General features: G+C 40.0%; 1 protein-coding gene across 2 annotated transcripts in view; it reads right to left on the reverse strand.

The window, feature by feature from the left end:
- The window catches only part of LOC119895006 (rho GTPase-activating protein 32-like), a 122,183-nt gene that overhangs the window by 62,078 nt on the left and 39,711 nt on the right, over positions 1 to 20,394 (reverse strand). For both annotated transcript variants that reach the window (XM_038707762.1, XM_038707761.1), the window contains exons 3-5: positions 8,402 to 8,507; positions 989 to 1,083; positions 600 to 684 (exon numbers count right to left, since the gene is read on the reverse strand). In XM_038707762.1, coding sequence (XP_038563690.1) covers positions 600 to 684; positions 989 to 1,083; positions 8,402 to 8,507 — 286 coding nt within the window. The remainder of the gene's footprint in view (positions 1 to 599; positions 685 to 988; positions 1,084 to 8,401; positions 8,508 to 20,394) is intronic.

A 20,394-nucleotide genomic window follows, 5' to 3' on the forward strand; every position in this document is an offset into this window, starting at 1 on the left:
GAAAGGAGTGTATGTTGAAGTACATGGCATTTATTAATTTGTTTTTACTTTTTAACGTGGTATCGAATTTGGAGTCGAGAATCGTGGAATTTCATTGGTGTTTGTATCAACTACAAAATTTCTGGTATTGTGACATCCCTAGACCCCATGAGTTGGAAATAATCCATGCAGCCACTAGAGCTGAGGTGTGTGAAGCTATGAATGAGGTTCGGGCTGTAGCTGATTGGGTAGATATCAAACAAACGCAAATCATCAACCATCTTCATGATACACTATCAAAAGCAAAATGGATGAATGCTGCTTAATGTCAATTGGAAGAGACATGTGACTTATGCTTCTGTCTTTTTGAAAGTCAGATTTCCATTTCTTACCCAACACTGCAGGGGAACAACTAGAGAGAACATAACAATAGTGAAGTTCAAAGCTTCATCTACACCATGACTGACAGCCATGGTTCCACCAAAATACAAAACCTTTTCAAACCACATTGCTCTGAGGACCAGCCCCAGGTTGAGTTCTTCGGCATTGGGATATGTATGATTGGACTTGTCATTAATGTGGTGATGTGGCCTTAATTAGGTAAGCTTTAAGTTCTTTACCTGAATTGTGCCAAAGTCCACGTTTTCATAGTGGAAGTGAGCGCACTCTGCCAGTTTCGGGAAGTGGCCCTTGGTGAAGCAAAGTCTGAAAACAACACACACGCACACAGTTTGGTTGGCACTTCATCCTCTGCTCATGATAACACCTCGGAGTGTGTGTGACTAGTATATGAAGGAGAGTGCAGTGCAAACAGAGGGAGTGGAAGGAGGAGGAAGACACAGAAATAGACTCAGGGAATGGAAGGAACCCGAGCAGGAAACAGAGGCGATAAACAGCCAGTTAAGAGCGATAAATAGAGATGAACAGAAGGAAGGAGAGATGTGAGGGAGGTGGAGGAGACAGGCAGAGGCAGGTGTGTGTTTGTGTAAGTGTGTGCGTGTCTACTCACTTCTTGACATTCTTGACCTTCATGCTGGCCGTGCTGCTGCTAGAGGAGCGCATGAGGGGCTCCGTCCTCAGCTCAGGGATCTCTGCACTCCTTGCCTAAAAAACACAAAAACATCAGCGACCCAGCTGGTGCGCACATAAATCTCTGCCACTGTTATATTGTTGGACAATTTTCCATTTAGGTTCTGCTTTCCACCAACTAGAGATGCACCAATATCGGAACTCGAGATCTGATATCGGATATTGACCCGATACTGACGGAATAGCTAGATCGGATATCGGTGACAAGGGTCCTGATCTGTTCAATTACATTACATTAATTCATTTAGCTGACGCTTTTATCCAGAGCGATTACAATTGTATGTCAGAGGTCGCACGCCTCTGGAGCAACTAGGGGTTAAGTGTCTTGCTCAGGGTCACATTGGTGGAGTTGAACCCGGGTCTCTCACAGCCAAGGCATGCGTCTTTTCCACTACTCCATCACCACCAATTGACCCTTCGCTAAGCCACGCCCCAAATACGCAGCTGGCCAATCACAGTGCAATATAGGTCTCGCTCTAACTGAGGTCCGACACGTTCATGGCTGTGCTCCATTGACTCTAAAGGAGTGGTTTTCTAGCTTTCTTTTGACGTATTTTTCCAAGAAATGTGCCTAAGGTAAAGTTGTGCAGTTTAACTGATTCATATCAACTCCAACCTTATCAGGAACTCAGCTTTAATCAGGCAAGCCAGCAAGTGAATATCATAACAAACCTTTATGAAATGTAATTAATGACAAAGCAGTGCAAGTTAGTTTACAAATGTAGATCAAGAGGCTGAATGAAGCACCAGGTTGCTCAGGTCAAGTGGGAAATTGTTGAAGCTATTTGACTTTTAATTTATTATGGTAGTGTTTTGATGCTATGGTGCCTCCCACTGTTGTGTTACAGTATATCAAAGCTGTTTTGCCTGCTAGTAAAAAAGTAAAACATTGATTACTCAAAGACACAGTGAAATCAAAAATACTTTTCCAAGTTCTAATCCTGTATACCTATGTCAACAGGTCACCAGAGTTTTGTATCTCTCTCTCTTTCCTCTTCTTTTACATGTTAAAATATTTTTGATGGCTTATCTGGACCTCAGGATGCTTAAGAAATTTCATCCAATCAAATGTCATTAGGGGCGTCTGGCTAACCTGCCCATCACATTAAAACTGCCTTGACTGTAAGCTCATGTGAGGGTCGTTGTACTGTAAATAGCAAAGTTATCATTTAGTAGGTGTGCATTCAGATCTCAGTTTCTAACTACTTTTCCAAAGAATGTGGTTGAGGTCTAATTTATTAATTTCTCCCTCACATTCATTTGAATGAGGCCACTCTGTTACAGCAGAGGGGCTGCCAGTGACCATCTGGCCTATAATGACCCTGTTTTTTTGATCCTGCTGTTGCTGACATGCTTTATGTTTTAAGAATAGAAGTATCTTACGTATCCACCATAATATAACCATGTTCATGTTGTTGGGTAACTGTTAGGGGTGGGGGAAAAAAAAATCGATACAGCATTGTATCATCATATTTTATCGATACACTGGCGTATCGATCTTTTATTATATAAACTGTACATGAGAATTTTACTTTTTGGTACTATTATAATAAAATCTATTGCTTTTTTGGAGACACAATCTGAAGTTGGAAAAAAGGTAATAAATTTCAATATTTCGCATTATGTTTAAAATGGCAATAATATTGTATTGTGACATAAGTATCGTGATAATATTGTATCGTGGAGTCTCTGGTGAGTCCCACCCCTAGTAACTTTTTGTAAGTAAACTCATTGTATAGAAGTTTAGTATGGAGGGGGGACATTTCTATTTAACTAGGAGACTCCCATTGAGATTAAGAACCTCTTTTGCAAGGGTGACCTGGCCAAGACAGGCAGCAGCATATAAAAAAAGACAAACACATAGGTACAGACAAATAAAACAAAATTCTAGTAAACCAACATTTCATAAAGTCATTTAAAATAATTTTTACAATCTAAGAGCATTTACATATTAAGGCATCTGCCTCCAAGTCTTTCATTTTGAATTGAAATGCATTTAGCGAGATTAATTAGTCCTTTTGCAACGTATTCCATGCTGAAGGTGCAGAATACAGAAATGCCTTCTTTCCCGTTTCCGTACGGGTATTTGGCACAGAGGGTTGAAACCTCTTCCTGTGTTAATAATATATCTGTACAAAGGAATATATGGGTGCAGGAGAGGAACATGCGACGGCAAGAGGTCTGAATGTCCAAGACTGGTGAGGGACGTGTGGTTATGAATTTGTAGAGGACCGTTGGCCAATCAAATCTGATGGATTTAATTCAGATCTTCCACATAATTATACCCCACCCACATATTCTCTTTCACTCTGAAATACGTCACATGACAGAAGCCAAACACGCTCCAACTGCTGTTTCACTGTGACTTTAAAGATTTTGATCACACAGAGTGCACAAGCTTGTTAGATCATGAACTAGTTGATATTGTCTCAGCTTTGGGTAAATGGGCAACAGCATGACAAAATGAGCTTTACATCTCATTACATGTGCATATCCATATTCACTTCTAAGAAGAATGAGCTGGAGGCTTGACTTACTGAAGGCATGACAAGATCTCACAGACAGGCACTATAAAGACAGAGTGACTCCTAATGTCTGCTGCCTCACCACATGACTTCCAAGTGGCATCCTGCATATGAAGTGTTATTAAACAAACAGACTTCACTTGCTCTGTGTACAGCATAGATCTTTGCTTGAAACCACACATTCAGCTTCATTTCTGTTTACAGTATATTTCCGCGTTGACTGGCACAGACTGGCCTTTCACTGTGTTGTTGGAGCTCCACTCTTGTTTGTTGTTTCAGGAATGACCTTGCTCATTTTAATTTTGCACCACATGAGATTATAAATCTAGCACATGGTGGAGTCTGAACATAGAAAATAATACAAGAATTGCTTTCAGGGACATTTCCTAACATTACACTGGCAGGGTGAATAGCTTTGCACTAAACACTACAGAACATTTTTGCTACTTTGGCGTTTCTTGAAATGGATAAAGTTGCTTAAAGTGGTCACATGCTTATAAACTGGTTATGCTGAGAGGTGAAAGCACTGCTCACACGTTACAGTGTTTGGCCAAAACATCCAGTCCACACAGGGGTTCAGGGACAATCAGCCTCCCTCCTTGGTTGTTTAGGTTGTTAAGTATTGCTTTATCACCTGGTTCATTTAGCTTAAATTAGAGTGAAAATCAAATGCAGCTGTGGTTAAGAAAACATTTACCAAGCCTGGGATCTATTTTGGTGCAAGTAGATTGCAAGTGGATTTTATCAGTGGATGTATTCATTGTGAGATTTTCATTTCAGTAACCTGACAGCGGGTTGGAGGAAGATACCTGGGAGACAAAATAACTAAAAATGAAGGCAAGGAAAAAAGATACAAAACACATAGGAACTCATTGAAAAACTAAGAAGCAAAAAGGATCTGCAACCAAGTGAGGTGTGAAGATGAAGTTGCGTTGGACCAGAGCTGTGAAAGTTTCCTGTATTCAGCTTGTGACTCCACAGCCAGACGGTCACTGACAGTAAAGGTGGTATGCAGATGAGGTCATGGTTTTTAAGACAGCAGATACAGTCTACACCACCTCTATCCACGAGGCTGACAGAGGAATGGGCATGCGACAGCAGTTCAGGCACGGCACTCATTTTAATAGCTCGTAGTAGAGCTGCAATGATTAGCTGATACATTCATTAGTCAGTAGTAGAGCTGTGCAATTAATCGAACTGTGTTTTAAAATTATGATAAGATAATTGAGAACGATTATTGTGCCGCATTCTGTTTCACAATGTTGCTCTGGTTTAGACTTGTGCTGTAAATCCAGCGTAGTCCTTTCCTTTACAGAAGTGGCTCCTGCCCCTCCCACAAAGCCCAAATGACTCTCAGCCATGCGGTGATGTTTAGTCCAGCTCGAGCCAAGATGACGGGGGTTATAACTGCTATAACTTGCTAGTCACCATTATTAGCTTACACTGCATAAATTAGCCTAGCGGCTAACAGACTTTTCCTATACTGACCAAAATAATTGTGATTAAGACTTTTGGCATAGTGGAGCAGCCCTGGTCAATAGACAGAAAAATTGATTAATCATTTCAGAAACAAACATTCTCTGGTTCTAGCTTCTAATTTGACTGGATTTGCTGCCTTAATCTGTTTTGTTATAATAAACTGAATATCTTTGGGTATTGGACTGTTGGTATGACCAAACAAAACATCTGAATACACAACCTTGGAATATGGTAATGGATATTTTTCACTGATTTCAGACATCTTACAGACGTGATTAATTGACCAATAAAACAAATCGTCCCATTAATCAAAAATGAAAATAATCATTGCAGGCAGAACTAATATAGGTCACCCAAAAGATGCCATGGGTTCATAACTACATCAAAAATGTAATTTGAGTTCTTTAATGCTTTCTGCCAGTAAAATTGTGTGTGTGTGTGTGTGTGTGTGTGTGTGTGTGAGAAAAACAGCCACAGGCACATTCCAAATGCTTTTCTGACTGTGTGACTCTGATGTTGAAAATTAATGTGAAAGCTTTGAACTTGTTCAAGCCTATTCCTAGCCCATGGTTTAAATGCAGTATGTCATGGTAAATCTATAATTATTGAAATAGATTTTACAGTTCATTTTGTCGTTGTTGCAGGGATTTGGGAATCTTTTGTTCCTTTATGCCTTGCTCTGCCGTCGACACAGAATTTGATCTATCCTAGTGAGTGCAACAGGGCGTTGGTGTGACAGCTTACACTAAGTTGTTTAGCGCTTCTCATCACCTCCTCGAACCACCGGAGACATACATAATGCATTACACTCCAGTACAGAGTCCCTCTCGTATCAAATATTGAACAAAGAATAGCAGACATGCAGTATTAAAAGCCCCGCCTCTGTGATCAATATTTATTAGCTTGGTGAGATTGTTGTTTCTTTCTCTCTGTTGCTCGATCGAAGTGAGCACTTGCGATAGGGCTCCAACCACGCGCCGACCACGGGTGGCTCGGCATGTTACCATGGAGACGGCCTCATTTTCACCGTGCTATTGATGCAAGAAGCAAGACCCAAACCAAAGATGGGAGAAAAGGAAATAATGAATGATTCTGTCTGGTGAATGGAATCCGGCGGAGAAAGATGGGCTGAAATAAACAGATGACACAGGAGGAAGGAGGCAGGAATACACAGATGGCAGGTAGATGACTATCTATGCAAAGTTTGGAGTAGGGTAGCTTTAGGACGCCAACAGTCACCTGCATTAATCATGAATGTGTGATAGTGTTTCAGAAACAGAGGAGACACGGTTTTGAAAAAGACACAACTAATCAATCCACTGGAATGAAAGCAGATACTGATAAGAATGTGACAGGCAGCAAACAGCTGATCGGGGAGGTATGGTGTTATCGCTGGATGTGACATGTCAGGAATGTTAGTTTTTAAACTTGACTAAGATTTATTTGATTATTTCAAATCAAAAGATGTGCAACGAGACTGAGGTAAAACAATCAATGTAAATGAAATATAGTCTTTCTTAAGCTTGCTTTTAAAAATTCTACAGCAAAAGTGCATGTACAAAAAGTAGACACATTATAATAAAGTGCATAACAAACAAAATACTCCATAGCTACATTATTTTTGAGTTCAGTTGAAACCAATGAGACAGCATTTGCTTTAAGTAGGAGTTTCAGTTTGACTGTTTTCTCCGTTTCATACAGGCTATGTATGTTTGCAACAATTGTCCCCCGTGACGACAATGTAAAATAGTGCTTTGCCTCAGTCGGCTAGCATCAACCTGATTAGCTGTATGCTTAGCTCGTTGATGGTAACGTTAGCTTAAGCTCGAAGTGCATGGATGATATTTTAATTCCATTCCACGCAAGGTGCATACTGCTTTTGACTCGTCAACGGAGCCGTCTGGGACTGTGTTGTTGTTCCTACCTCCTGCTGCAGCCATGGAGAAGTGTCTGTGGCAGCATGACAACAAGTAAGGGTGCATCGAAGGGTCAAAATAGTAGCAGCCAAAGATCTTTTTAGCAAAGATTCTTTGGTAACAGCACCAGTGATGGTGTAAAATAAGAATATTTGACACACGCGATTAACGCGATTAACACAATTAAAATGCGTTATGAACTGTCCTTAATCTCATCGCGATTAACGAGTTAATGCTGACAACCCTAGTTTATACCAAAGAGAGATCTGTGTGTGTGTGTGTGTGTCCTGTTTTTATATTACAGCGGGGACTTTAACCTGAGTGTACACTGACCAATGGGGACTCGTGTCACTCGTGGGGATGGGTAGAGAGACTGCTTTTTGAGGGTTAAGACTTGGTTTTAAGGTTCAGGTTAGAACTGGAAAAACACAGAATCGCATAATTTAACAATAACAATGGAATCAACAGTAAAACGCAGAATATCGTCGAGTCTGCCAAAATGTGCACAGTGCCCCACAGCACTTAGACCAAATGAACACAAAAACTATGCTGCTATGTTTTGGTGTTTACAGGCACTGCTTCTCTCCTCGGCTCTCTGTCGGTATTTTAGCTCAGCGGCTTCACCGCTCAACACACACACACACACACACACACACACCGTTGTATCGAAGTTGACGTGCTAGCAAGAGCTCATCCTTCAACAAACTCTCAAAAAGTGTAACCACATCAGCAGATGCAGGATGCAAGCTCATTGAAGACTTCATGGCTGTGTGGGCAGAGTCAGATATTTCATTGAGTACTGTATATATTAGTGAGTGTAGTGGTGCTTATGGGACATCGTTCCGGGACGTCGTTCTGGGACGGGTTGTTCTGGGACGGGTTGTTCTGGGACGTATGAGTATGAGGCTGGGAGGGGAAAATCACAGTATACTCACTACAAAAAACTAGACTACACCACTGCGTGTGCACTCCTAATTTAGGTGCGGCTAGCTTAATCGCCTTCTCATAAATGATTGACAGAAACACTCAAAGTGTTTTTTTCTAAAGAAGTCAGCCACAGATGGAGTGGATGTACTAGGAGACAGTTCAGCAGAACAGCGTCTGCAAATGGTGATTTTTGAGTCTTTCTCAGACACTTTAAAGTGCTTCCACACTGCCGACATGTCAAAATAATTGTTCTTGTTTCTTCGGTCTTTTGACTTCTTAGGCCGATCACCAAAGTGCTTTTTTTGCTATTTTTGGCAGATTAATTTCAGCGGCCGAACATTCAGTGCATCCCTACTAGGCAATGCATTATGTCAATGTGATTCCCCCACTGGGATAGAGGAACAAACACGCTTATGTGTGTGTGTGTGTGTGTGTGTGCGCGTGTGTGTGCGTGTGTATGCGTGTGTGTGTGTATGCGTGTCTCACCATGGCACTGATGGTCTCCTCCCAGTCAGGTCTCTCTCTGGGATGGATGTGTGCCAACTCAGGCACAATATCGTCGTCCTCCAGGTGAGGTCCAGGCCTCAGGCCCCTACAGCCAACACACACACAAACACACACAAACTTAGAACTAAATTTCAGTTTCACTTGGATGATACTAAGCTTTTGGCCTGAAACGAACTATTATGTTCAGTACTGATTAATTTTGATTGATCAAAGTGAAACGGCTTCTTTTGTGCAACAGTCCAAAACTCAAAAAAGATATTATTTACTGCATATACTTTATTTGCTGTTGTATATGAAAAAGAAGGAATCTTAGCATTTTTTGCTTGAAAAATTATCAGCAGTTAAAGATTTGTTGTCTTTTGATCGACTCACTGTTTCAGCTCTACAAAGCTTGAGGGAGGGAGAAAGAAAATATTTGTAATACACACAGTAAACATATCCAAATCAAACAGCAATGAGCTCTTAGGAACTAAAGTTACACACTAGGGTTTCCATCGGACGATGTCTACAATGAAACATCGGGATGGACGATGTCATGGGGCAGCAGTCATCTTATGTGCATGTGTTCTCGCACAGACTTCACTCGGTAAAGAAAAAATTGGTAGACTATTAAGTTATGTTACAAGTCGCGGTGGATATTTTACGGACCAGGTAAAGCAGCTTTGAACACACCGGGTGCAGATGTTGGTTTCAGTTGTTTGATAGGCTGCGTCATTAACAAGGCGACGTGCGGCTCACCTGCTGCCGCGGTAACGGATCGTGTGTGGAAATATACGGAAAAAAGACGAGTTCTCAGTCTTTTAAGCGACTTTATAAAACATACTGCTGATGGAGAAAATGGAGCAGACGGGGGAGAGAGAGGCGGGGCAAGCCGCTGTGTTTACCTGAGGTGTAGGTGTGTGTGTGTGTGTGTCAGAGTGTGGGGAGAAGAGAATTCCAATGCCGGCTCAACGTCTTGAGGTCTGTCAGCCATCACCGATTACACATGCCATTTTTCACACTATTGATATAGATGTAAGAAGAGATGGCTAAGTGCAAGAGGATGAGGATTATGGGTATTTGTCTACATCATGAATGTAGAGGTTATTTCAGCCTGTGAAACATTCCTTATTTCCAGCTTCTCAAATGTGAGGATTTGCTGCTTTTCTCTGATTTCTTTTCTATTATTTAAGCAATTTCATGACGTTACTTCGACTTCAGGAAACTGTGCCGAGTAATTTTCACTATTTTCTGGACACCTTTTAGACTAAATGATGAATCGATTAACCAAGAACATAATCGGCAGATGAATCAATGGGGAAAAGAATCCTTAGTTGCAGCCCGGCTGTGAAAGACGATATGATGTGAGCCTGCCTGCTGATAAGGGAAGATCGTTCCTCCATTTTGCAGCTAAACATGAGAGTTGTGGTCTAGGTGAATCAAAGACCAACATGCAGCAAGGAAAAGGTGTAGTGTGTCCAGAGGCTGCAGGGCCCAGTTCAGGACATTTTGAATATATTGTGCTCAGCAGAGACACAACAAAGCAAATGAAACAGGACATTGGAAAATCTGATTAAAGGTAAATTTGAGTTAGCATTGCCTTCATGGAACAACTTGAAGTTGATGAGACGTCTCTCAACGCAGACATCTCATCAACTTCAAAGACTGCCCTTGTTTCCAGAGAAGCTGAGGAAAGCGGACAACTGAAACAGACTTGCACAGCGGCATTTCACAAATTGACTAGTGACGCACACACAGTGTACATGCGCTCTACATGAGTCTAATAAACTAGAGTAGAGAACAGAGGATGGAGGAAAAGACCTCTGTTTTGGTTGGACGGAAGAGTCTGTAGCAGCTGAAAGATGACTGCGTCTAGCAAATGCTGACACAATGTCTCTGCATTGTGAAAACTGGACTTAAGGGCCAGAACTCTGGCAAAAATCAACAAGATAAAAGACCATTACTGTTATATGTATAGACTGTAAAATGTAGATACTAAACCAATGGCCTTTTAATCAAATGATGATGAAAATTGTCCCCTTGACTTCTGCCAAAAGAATTCTCAATTAAGGAATGAGTCTTTGACAGCATATTGATACATTCAATGTCCTGCTGCTAACAACTACAAAAACATAATAATTGAAAATAAATAAAGCAATGTCATAGTCAATAAAAGAAATGCAACTGTCACACGCACACACACAGACTGGGCCCCAATGGAACTTGTTAAAGGCAGTGAGGCTGAAAAAGATCACTGAAATTCTTTAGAAACGGTGCAGACACTTCACAGCTTTGGGACCCAGAAGGTCATTTAAATAACCTTGATTAGAAATGACTCAGCAAAAGGTCTGGGAGAAAATAAGTGAGAGCAAAGAAAGTGCTATAACAGGAATGTACTAAGAGATAAACATTCATTAAAATGAAAAAAGTGAGGAATCCGTACTTTGATAAGTGATACTCCAATCAAAATCTGCTGAGTATCACACGCTTACCCCTGTGGGCCTGAATGGAGGCTGTGAGGAGTTTGCAGATAATTTATTTGCTCATCTTTAGACTCATGGTGCTTACAATGGATTCAAATAGTCACCCAGTTTCAGCTTAAGCAAACTATCATCTACACTTGTATTCACAAGTTGCATCACCATTCAAACTGTAAGATTTGAATGCATTTATCACGTTCACTCACTATGTATTATACAGGGAGCGGAGATGAATATTTAGCACTTGGACTCAAATTAAGGATGATACATTATAACTTCATAAAGTGGTTCTTTGGCACTCAGTGAATTTTCATCTATAGGGACATTTCTGCCATCTTGCTTTGAGCAACAGACAACAAATATATCTTCAAGCATCAATGTCCTTTTCTTTGTTGCCTTTAACCACAGATGATTGCATGTGGTGGCGGTGGACACTGTTACGGCATTATACTACTTGTGCCTCAGTTCTGCCCCAACTAAATGTACAATAGGGCATTTTGAGCCCAGTATGAAACATTGCATATTCTCATTTGAAAAACCCCTTCTGTTCATGAGGAGAATTGGAGTAGGTCATTTCTGGTTGTTCTGTCCCCAATCCAAAAGCACTTACATGGAAGTACGGAAGCACTGGTAGAAGGTAATTGTTGGCTAACTTGATGATTTAATTTTGTTAAAAGGATACATTGATGCCTTGGATATGTAATTGGCAATTATCAATTTAACCAAATATCTTAGTATTAGAGGATTTTCAAGTCTTAACCGATTTTTAAAAAGGGGGATACCACAGACATAACAGAATTAACCTATTTTTAATATTTTAATCCTAAGAATGCACACACACAACAGACAGTTCATACTAAATGATTTCAAGGTGGCAATCCACAAACTCGCATGATCAAACGTGACTTTACCAAACATGGAGGAAGACCGTCGTCATCAGCTGGTTGCACTTGTGTGCGCTATGTTTTGACCAGAAAAACAAAAAAGAGAATAATACTGTGGATAAAATGATAAACTCATGGCTGAGAAGAGGGAATCAGCATGGTTTATACATATTATAGCATGAGCAAGCACACAACATGTTGGTGGAGCTTCCCAGCCAGCTGACTGTTGCCAGTTTCTGATCGGAGGCTTCTAAAGTTTCAAATTCAAAATGGGTAACCCTTAAGATTATGTCGGTAAACCCCTCATTAGCCAATAAGCTACTGATTATCTGGCAAATTTAATTTAATAAAAGGTTTAGAAAACTAGGTATCTGACCAAAACTGTGATAATTACTTATTTGTGGTTTGCCTATGTAACATTCTACCTTACAACCCTGGCAGCCAAATCCAACTAGCATTTGGATTGGAGCGACATTGGTACAAGAGGTGTGTTTCCATCAACTATTTTCAATTTGTACCAAAAAAAAAAAAAAAAAAAAAAAAAAAAAAAAAATCAGTTAAAATTACACCTGGCTAGCGTAACACTGTCAGGTTGAGTGAGCGTGCAGGAAAACTTCTAAGTGCACAGAGCAGAGGTGTTGAAAGAGCAAGAGAGACACTGAGCAAGTGTCCAAGGGTTTAAAAACTTTGAGAGAGGGCAAAGAGTAAAACCGAATGAGAGAGGTTATTAGTGTCCTCTTATGTGGATAAAAGCAAACTGAACAATATATTTTCACACAACAATACATTTTAGTTTTCTCAAATAAATGATAATGATTCTCTACAAAATATAATGTATGTGCTTGCAAAAACATTTTTATATGCTTTAAATGTCCCACATGCGTGCAGCAGATATTGTATATTGTTAGTGGTTTATCCTGTAGCATGAAAAAGCAGATGTCTTCAGCAATGTAGATTCTCTGTCATGATGTAAGTGATACGAAACATCTTATGAGAAGGCCTTCAGATTTTCGGGCTACTGACTGACATCCCACAGCCACAATGACTCTAATAACATGCTTTAAGCACCACTTACCAGGGAAGGCTTGAGAACTACTGACACACTGTGAAGCACTTTCAGACGCCAGAGATAAAGGCCAAGCTTCAACGGTGCATTTCACTCGACAAGTATCACCTTCTCTGTTCACAAGTGCTGTGCACTCCCGGCATTCCCAGCATTCCTTGGTCAGGAGGCATGTAAGGAGAAAGGAACTGCTCCTTCCAGCACCTGCTACAAACACTTAACACAGCAGCCAGAAAACCTGGCTTTAACTTTGTGTTAAGCAACACTCTCACCTGCTTTCCGACCTACCCTCTCCCCTTCTAGAGAAATAAATGTAAGGAAGATTTTCCTCAGACTTCCTAAGTTCCTAGCATGCTGAGTCAAATGTTTCTGTCTCCACGCAGTAAGAAACAAGAGAGGTTTGGAACCTCCCAGTTAAAACCAATTTTTAAATCTTGACCATTTTCCAAATATTTCCAACACCCTCTCAGTTTGGTGCACAATAGCAGCAGCATTTAGCTCAGATAATGGATGCCATGAATCTCTCTCTGCATTTATCCTCAGCCACCACATTCTCCAGTGTCCGCTATTAGGCTGTCCCGCTACTGAATGCCCAACTCAACATATGCTCAACCTCAAACAGAAATCATGGCGGGTGGTGATGGCGCAATGGATAAGACACATGCCTTTGGTAAAGGCGTAAGCTAAACAAATAAATGTAAATGTAATGTGGTTTGTATGCACTAGTATCTCAACACAGTTGCCACAAAGTGCAGGCCTTTTCCCTCACATGAGGTTTGACAGCAGATTTGAGAATGGACACCAGAAAGCTGCCATAGGAAGAACCAGCATTACTGAACCTCTGTAGTAACTTGCTACACTACAGCATTTCCAAAGCTGCTAATCAAACTGTAAGATATGATATCAATACTGAACTTAAGAGCTTTAAACACAAGCACTCTGCACAGGTAAGAGCAGACTATGGAATGGTTCATCACAACAGAACCAAAAGCACAAATGAAGCAGAACTATTTCCAGCTACTACAATTGTGATGTAAGTATACCTAGTAACTTTATAATAGATCATTTTTATATTAATGTACCGTAAAACCTCAATTTATAGCCCAGGCTTTTATTTGCTTAAATCACTGAACTTACCCTGCCTATACTTGAGACAGGACTTTAATTCCTTTTGCACAAAGCTCTTGCTCAGCAAAGATGTGAAATAGGCTACTATCAAACTGTTTATTTTAATCAGTTTGAATATTAGTTGTATAAAAATGAGGATTTCAAATAACATAAATTACAATTCATTAATTTGATCTAGCTCCAACGGACAGCTTAGGCACTTTTATTTTGTAGGCAGCAAGGTGACGAAAACAAGCATAGCCAACAACACGGTGCAGGATGCAGAGAGAAGTGTGACAGAAGTTAGCAGACAGTAAGCGATGGACTACATGTGACAGTATTCACAACTTGGATTCATTTTTATGAAAGCAGCTTTGATTCTTTTGATCGGTGGACCCTTACAGACTAAAGGAATAAATAATCGAGGAACAGACACATTCAGACTTTATGGCCTCCTGAAAGATCAGGAGCCATGAATTAGACTTTGGGCTTGTTTATTCCATAAAATGAAGTGAACGATTAAATTGTGGAGAATCTAACTGATCTAACGTTGTACAGCGGGTCCATACTGACAGAAGTTTATAGCTCAAGCGGGCAACCCAGTGGACTTCAAGAGGTTTTATACACCAAAGAAACTTCAAGTTATTACTCGAAGATTTACGGTGGTATACTGTACACTGTCAGACTAATAATGAGATGTACAATCACCTGATAATATTGTGTTATTATTTTACAATAATTAATGTGCAATATGTGCATAAAAAATTTGTTATTCAAGTTTTTGCTTACATGTGTCTTGTAATATCAGCGACATTTCTCATTATTAGTTACTAATCATTTCTCATGATTAGTATCTTTAAAGGAAAGAATGCCAGATGTTCAGATAGACATCCTTCTCTTAAAGTTCTCCTTAAAAATAGTTAATCCTGCCTGGCCCTTTAAAGCTGTTTGTTTGCTATGTTTCTTTTGAATAGTTGACTGCTTGGTCCATAGGAATGGTTGTTGTCCTTGTATGTATATACAGTACATACTGTATATATATATATATATATATATATATATATATATATATATATATATATATATATATATATATATATATATATATATATACACACACACACACACACACATTATATATGATGGATTGTTGTCACTTGTTATGTGAACGGACTGAAATGTAGCTATTAGATTGTGGAAGCTGATTTTTCTTTGCAACCTGATATATTCCTGTATATTCATTACAAAGAATTGACCAGGTACAGAAACCTTCACAGATGGTTGGTAACTAAGCTTGTCCTGACTGTCACTGGGCAGGTTAAAAAAGCATTTATAAGCTCTGTGTGTGTGTGTGTGTGTATGTGTGTTACAGAGTCCAGAATGGCAGCTGAAAGCAAAAATGAAAATGTTATTTTTTTTCCCCCCTCAAAATGATCATATGTGAAAGCCCGTCGTGTTAGAAGCTTGTATTTGCAGCTGACAATCACTTTAAACTGAACAAACAGCACACATCTATTTAAGAAATGAATAAATCCAGCCAAGCCCAGGCAACAAGTGCTGCCAGTTTGGGTGGCTGTGATCAATGTTTATAAGAGCAACTCTTAAGAGCAGTGCGTGTTTTCTGTACAGGACTGAACACACATGGATAAATGCCACTTTTAGAACTGCCAATAATACCCTCCAGAGAATACTATGGCACTGGTCTGCTGAAAGATATATCCAAGGAGTGGTGACTAAAGGCTGAGCGGAGTGTAGTCCCTCATGTTCAGCTATGCAAATATTAAATAGTTTTTGTAGTCAATAATTTATCCAAAAGGAATAAACTACTGGTCTCTTAAGTTAGAATATAATTTTTAAAATTGCGATAGGCTTGGGCGGTATCACGTTATTACAGTACCAGGTATACTGACATTATGACTCCCAATACCGTCACAAATACAGACCTTCCTCTCTCTATTAAACTTAAATGGAGATGCTGTATTGAGCTAATGTATTGCAGTGTACGCCCTCAACTTAACCTACCCTGTACATTTACTGCTGAACTTCACTGCTCACCTTTTGCTCTGCGCCGCTGCATTCACCTGCCTTAGCTGCCTCTCGCTCTGCCACACTCACAACGCTGAGCAAAAGGAGCCACTCATCAGCAAATAAGGACTAGCAAACCTCTGCCTCTACCCCCGTTTGGGGCAGAGGCATTGGGGCCGACACATTGTTGGGGCTATTTTTGGTTTAGTCCCGATGATGATGATGTTTGCACATTATCTGCGTTCAGCCCAACAATGTGTCAGTATCAGTGGCAACAAGCGTCATCAGGCAAGAATCTATGGAAGAAGGTCTAAGTAGGCTAACTACAGTACATATTAAACACTGGGAATGTCACAATGGCAGAAATTTAGAAGTCAGTTTTCTTAAAGCTGTTGAAATAATAATATATCTCACAGGTGTGAAATGTTTAAGGGCGGTCACTATATATATTGGTAGTGGTTTGTGATTTCTATGTTGAAAAACAAAAAAGTTATTGTCGATTGAACTGGATTGTACTGCACTTTTAAGACGGCCCCCAACTCCACCTATATCAAAAGAGAGACATGGAATTGTTTGCATCGTCATCTCGGGTGATTTTCAGGCGATCAAAACTGTGAAACGTCTGCCTAAAACATATCCCAAAACTGGGAGAGGCTTCGATACACAGCTATTGAAGGTAACAGCTGTGACAAATGTTAAATATTAAACTACCTCCATCTCGGCTTCCATACACGACCCTTACTATTTTTCTTTTGACGAGTGGAGGCAGAGCTGTAGTTGCAGCGGCACTCATCGCCATCTTCCACGTGTACCTACGGTACTGTGGAAAAATGAGTATCTGCATGTTTTGGCATCGTCTTGGTACCAAAGTATCTGTGTTCTCGTTAGGGCTGCTCGATTTTGGCAAAAATCATAATCACGATTATTTTGGTCAGAATTGAAATCACGATTAACATGATTATTGACTGCCTTAGGAAACATTGTGTATTTATGGAACTTTTTAAATTATTATTCATTATTCAAAATAGCCCATAAAATAGGAAATAGTAATCAAATGTTTTTAAACAGCATCTTAGAGCCAAGAGGAAGACGGCAACGCTGTGTGTGTGCGTGCGTGTTCTCTAGTTGACGGCAACTCGTTATGTTACATAACACCAACAGCTAAACAGTGGTGTTCTGTGGGGAGCTGCAGTTACTTAGACAGTGAGGAAATATAGGCTAAATCCGCATACGTTAGAGGACAGGGACACAGTGAATACAAACACGGACCAGGTAAAGCAATGCTTAACACACCTGCTTCAAGCATAAATAATATGTAAATTATAAAGCTTTTAGTTGAGGAAAGTCCGCTAGCCGCCAGGCTAATTTCTGCAGTGTAAATAGGCTGAAGCTAATAATGGTGCCTAGCAGGTTGTCCAGGTGCTGAGAGTGAGTTGGGCTTTTAAGGGCCGGCGGGGGACACCGCTGTGAAGGAAAAGGGTGTGCTGGACTAATAACAAAACGATGGTCACTGCAAAACAGCATGTGCACAATAATTGTTTTAATTCGATCAACTTGTTTTTATGATCGTTGGAAGCCAAACTCGAAATTATGATTAAATCTTGGTTTAATGGTTTGATTAATTGCACAGCCTTAGTTCTCCTGACATCCCTATTAGACACACAGCATTGAATGCTAGACAATGACTTCTATCACCAGAAGCTCAGCTTTTAAGTGTTTCTTTTTTTACACAAATACCTTCATATTTGCCCTGGTGAAATGTCCGAAAGGTAAGAAAAATAGACACTACCTAAGCCTGAAGAGTGGTTCTGCTAAAATAAAGCCTTTGTAATCAATCAGTTATGTCAAGTCTGTTATACAGTAGTAATTGTTTCTCACACGCCCTTCACAAAAGAATTTACCCTATTTTTCTTTGGTGCATTGGAACTATGAGCAGCAAAATAATGAAAGATATGTTTAATCATTGTTAGCGTTGAACGTTTGACTTGCTTTTGACATAAAAGATCAGTAAAGCTATGATGTGACATGTTTACTTTCATTTCTATCTTTGAGATAAGACGTTCCTGAGTTGGCACAGCTGTTCACCTGGGTTGAATCTTCAAAGCTGTGCTGGATTTTGCTCTACTGACATTTAATCAGAGTTTGACTTGGTAGCCTCACATAATGTTTAAGCTTTTAACCAGATGTAAGATTTACTTTCAAAGAGACGTAAAAACAACCAATCCACTATTTTATCATTAATAAGGCAGACCCAAAAAGCATTGCTTGATGACAGTCTTGGTTGTTTTTTTTCTTGATACACTAGTAAAAAACAGTAGCAAATCTAGGCCAAGCTATCAACTTCATAAGACTGACCAGTAAAAGCTACTAAGGGTGGATGTTGCTGTAATGTAAGAGCCTCTACTCGCTGGATCTGGCTGAAGTTGAGGGTGAAATTCAAGCTTGGTTTCAGGGGCGCTAAAGACATTCAATCAATGACAGGAACAGCAGGGAAGTAGAAATAAGTGAAGCATAGGATTTCAGTTCACCAAGTCAGATTTATGACCTTTTAAGACCTTTTTAATGTTGCATAGAATGCAATTTTATATGACAGAATTAAATCAATTTGACCTGGGCGAAATGCAGAAAATGATTGGGTGGATTGACCAATTCGAAATGATTTGGTTTTTGCTTAAATCAACACTTGTCCACTCAGTGCAGAAAAGCTTCGTAGCTACTGTAGCTGGTAGAAGTAAAAGTTTTTGCTACAGGTCTGATGGTGGTGACTGAAACTTCACAAAAAAGGATTGACCAGCCTTCTTAGTGAACAATCCACTGGCACAGCAAACCCACTTTTAGTATAGGTGTATAATGTCTCAGTCTGTAATCAGATACAAAAACATTGTATAACATCATATTTAAGACGTTTGTAAAATAAACGGAACACATTTTCAAAGCCTATCAGGCCTCTAATACTATTTGAGACTTTTCAAGACCTGCAACTACCATGAAGCAAAGACTCTTCATGACTTTCACTGACTGAGTCACTCTTTGCTGCTTTATGACCAAGACTCAGGGAAGCTACAAGGCAGATGCTTGTTACCTCTTGTGTTCATTTGCCATGCAGCAAAACCAACATGTCAGAAGCGCAATAGCAACACCGCTGGCGGTGTCTACACTGGATCCATTTTGGGTTAATAGTACAGCCGTGCACTCAGAAGTTCTCAGAGCTCAGAGCCCAAAAAACCACCATGTAGTTATTAGTGTAAAATCAAAAAAGACCTCAAGCATTCAAAGATGCATCAAGTTGCAGTTTTACACAGGAAGCACAGCCATATTTGAGGGTGTGAGACGGATGTAAACACTGTTAGATGTGCCCCAATGTAACCGGCTGCCCCCGAGAACGTACTGCACGGTCCTGACTCGGGTACCAGAGGTGGACACACTGACAAGAAGGCTAAAACCCATGGGCACTAGGGTCGGTCATCAGTGCATCTCTTAAGGTGTCGGGGAGTGAGGTTTACTCACTGCACAGCCTCTCTGGCTCCCGCCACGCCAGCTTACCATAACCAGTGCTTTCAAATAAATATAAAGCCATTTTTAATCTAGTGATTATATCTGAATATTATTCAGTTATGTCCGTATGTGTGACTGACTATATTATTTTATCTGATTCTATTAATGCAGAAACAGGCTGCATGATAATGTTTGGTACAATCATGTCTTCTATAGAAAATGTTCACAATTTAAATCACAATTACATATCTTCCTTAAATTGTTTAGGCCTACTATACACCGATGGGGTGTGCATCTTCACTGGTCTCGAGTCAATTAAGATTATCAGGTTAACGATTCGATATCTCGATGCATCACCTCAAGTGTGGGAATTTTTAGGCATCCTTACGATTATAAGGGCTACAATGCGATTGTAAAATGAACAGGATAAAGATGTATTTTTCTCACTGTGTGACTACTTGGTACTTTTAAAGCAAAGTATTCAATCCAAACAAGTAGGTAGTAATGAAATGCAGATATTTAATCTTACTTCATCTAAGAGAGTCACCTGCTTTACAATGCTCCAGCCACACCACGTTCACTCTAACTTAATATATCTGTTCCTTTTTCTTGTTACATGTATATGTGTTGACTATTGTAATCTTGTATTGAGCACCATGGGCCTGGAGAAACAGCATTTCATTCATTTGTGTACGCAATATGTGGATGAATTACGGCTGCAGCTAATGATGGTCCTTCAGTCTGTAGATGATGATAAATCAAATTCATTACACCAGTTCGCAGCTGCCCCATACCACACGACAACTTTTTTAGTCAGAGGTCACCAAGTATTCTAGAGTGAAACTGCCAACAAGTCAGACCCACACCAGCAGACCGCTCAAACCAGAACCAAAGAGACTTTCATAAAATACAGTCTGCATAATCATCTCTACTTCCTGA

Source organism: Micropterus salmoides, unplaced genomic scaffold (genome assembly GCF_014851395.1).
Source record: "Micropterus salmoides isolate LMB-PRFRI ecotype aquatic unplaced genomic scaffold, ASM1485139v1 Ms_hic_scaffold_9, whole genome shotgun sequence".
NCBI lineage: Eukaryota > Metazoa > Chordata > Actinopteri > Centrarchiformes > Centrarchidae > Micropterus > Micropterus salmoides.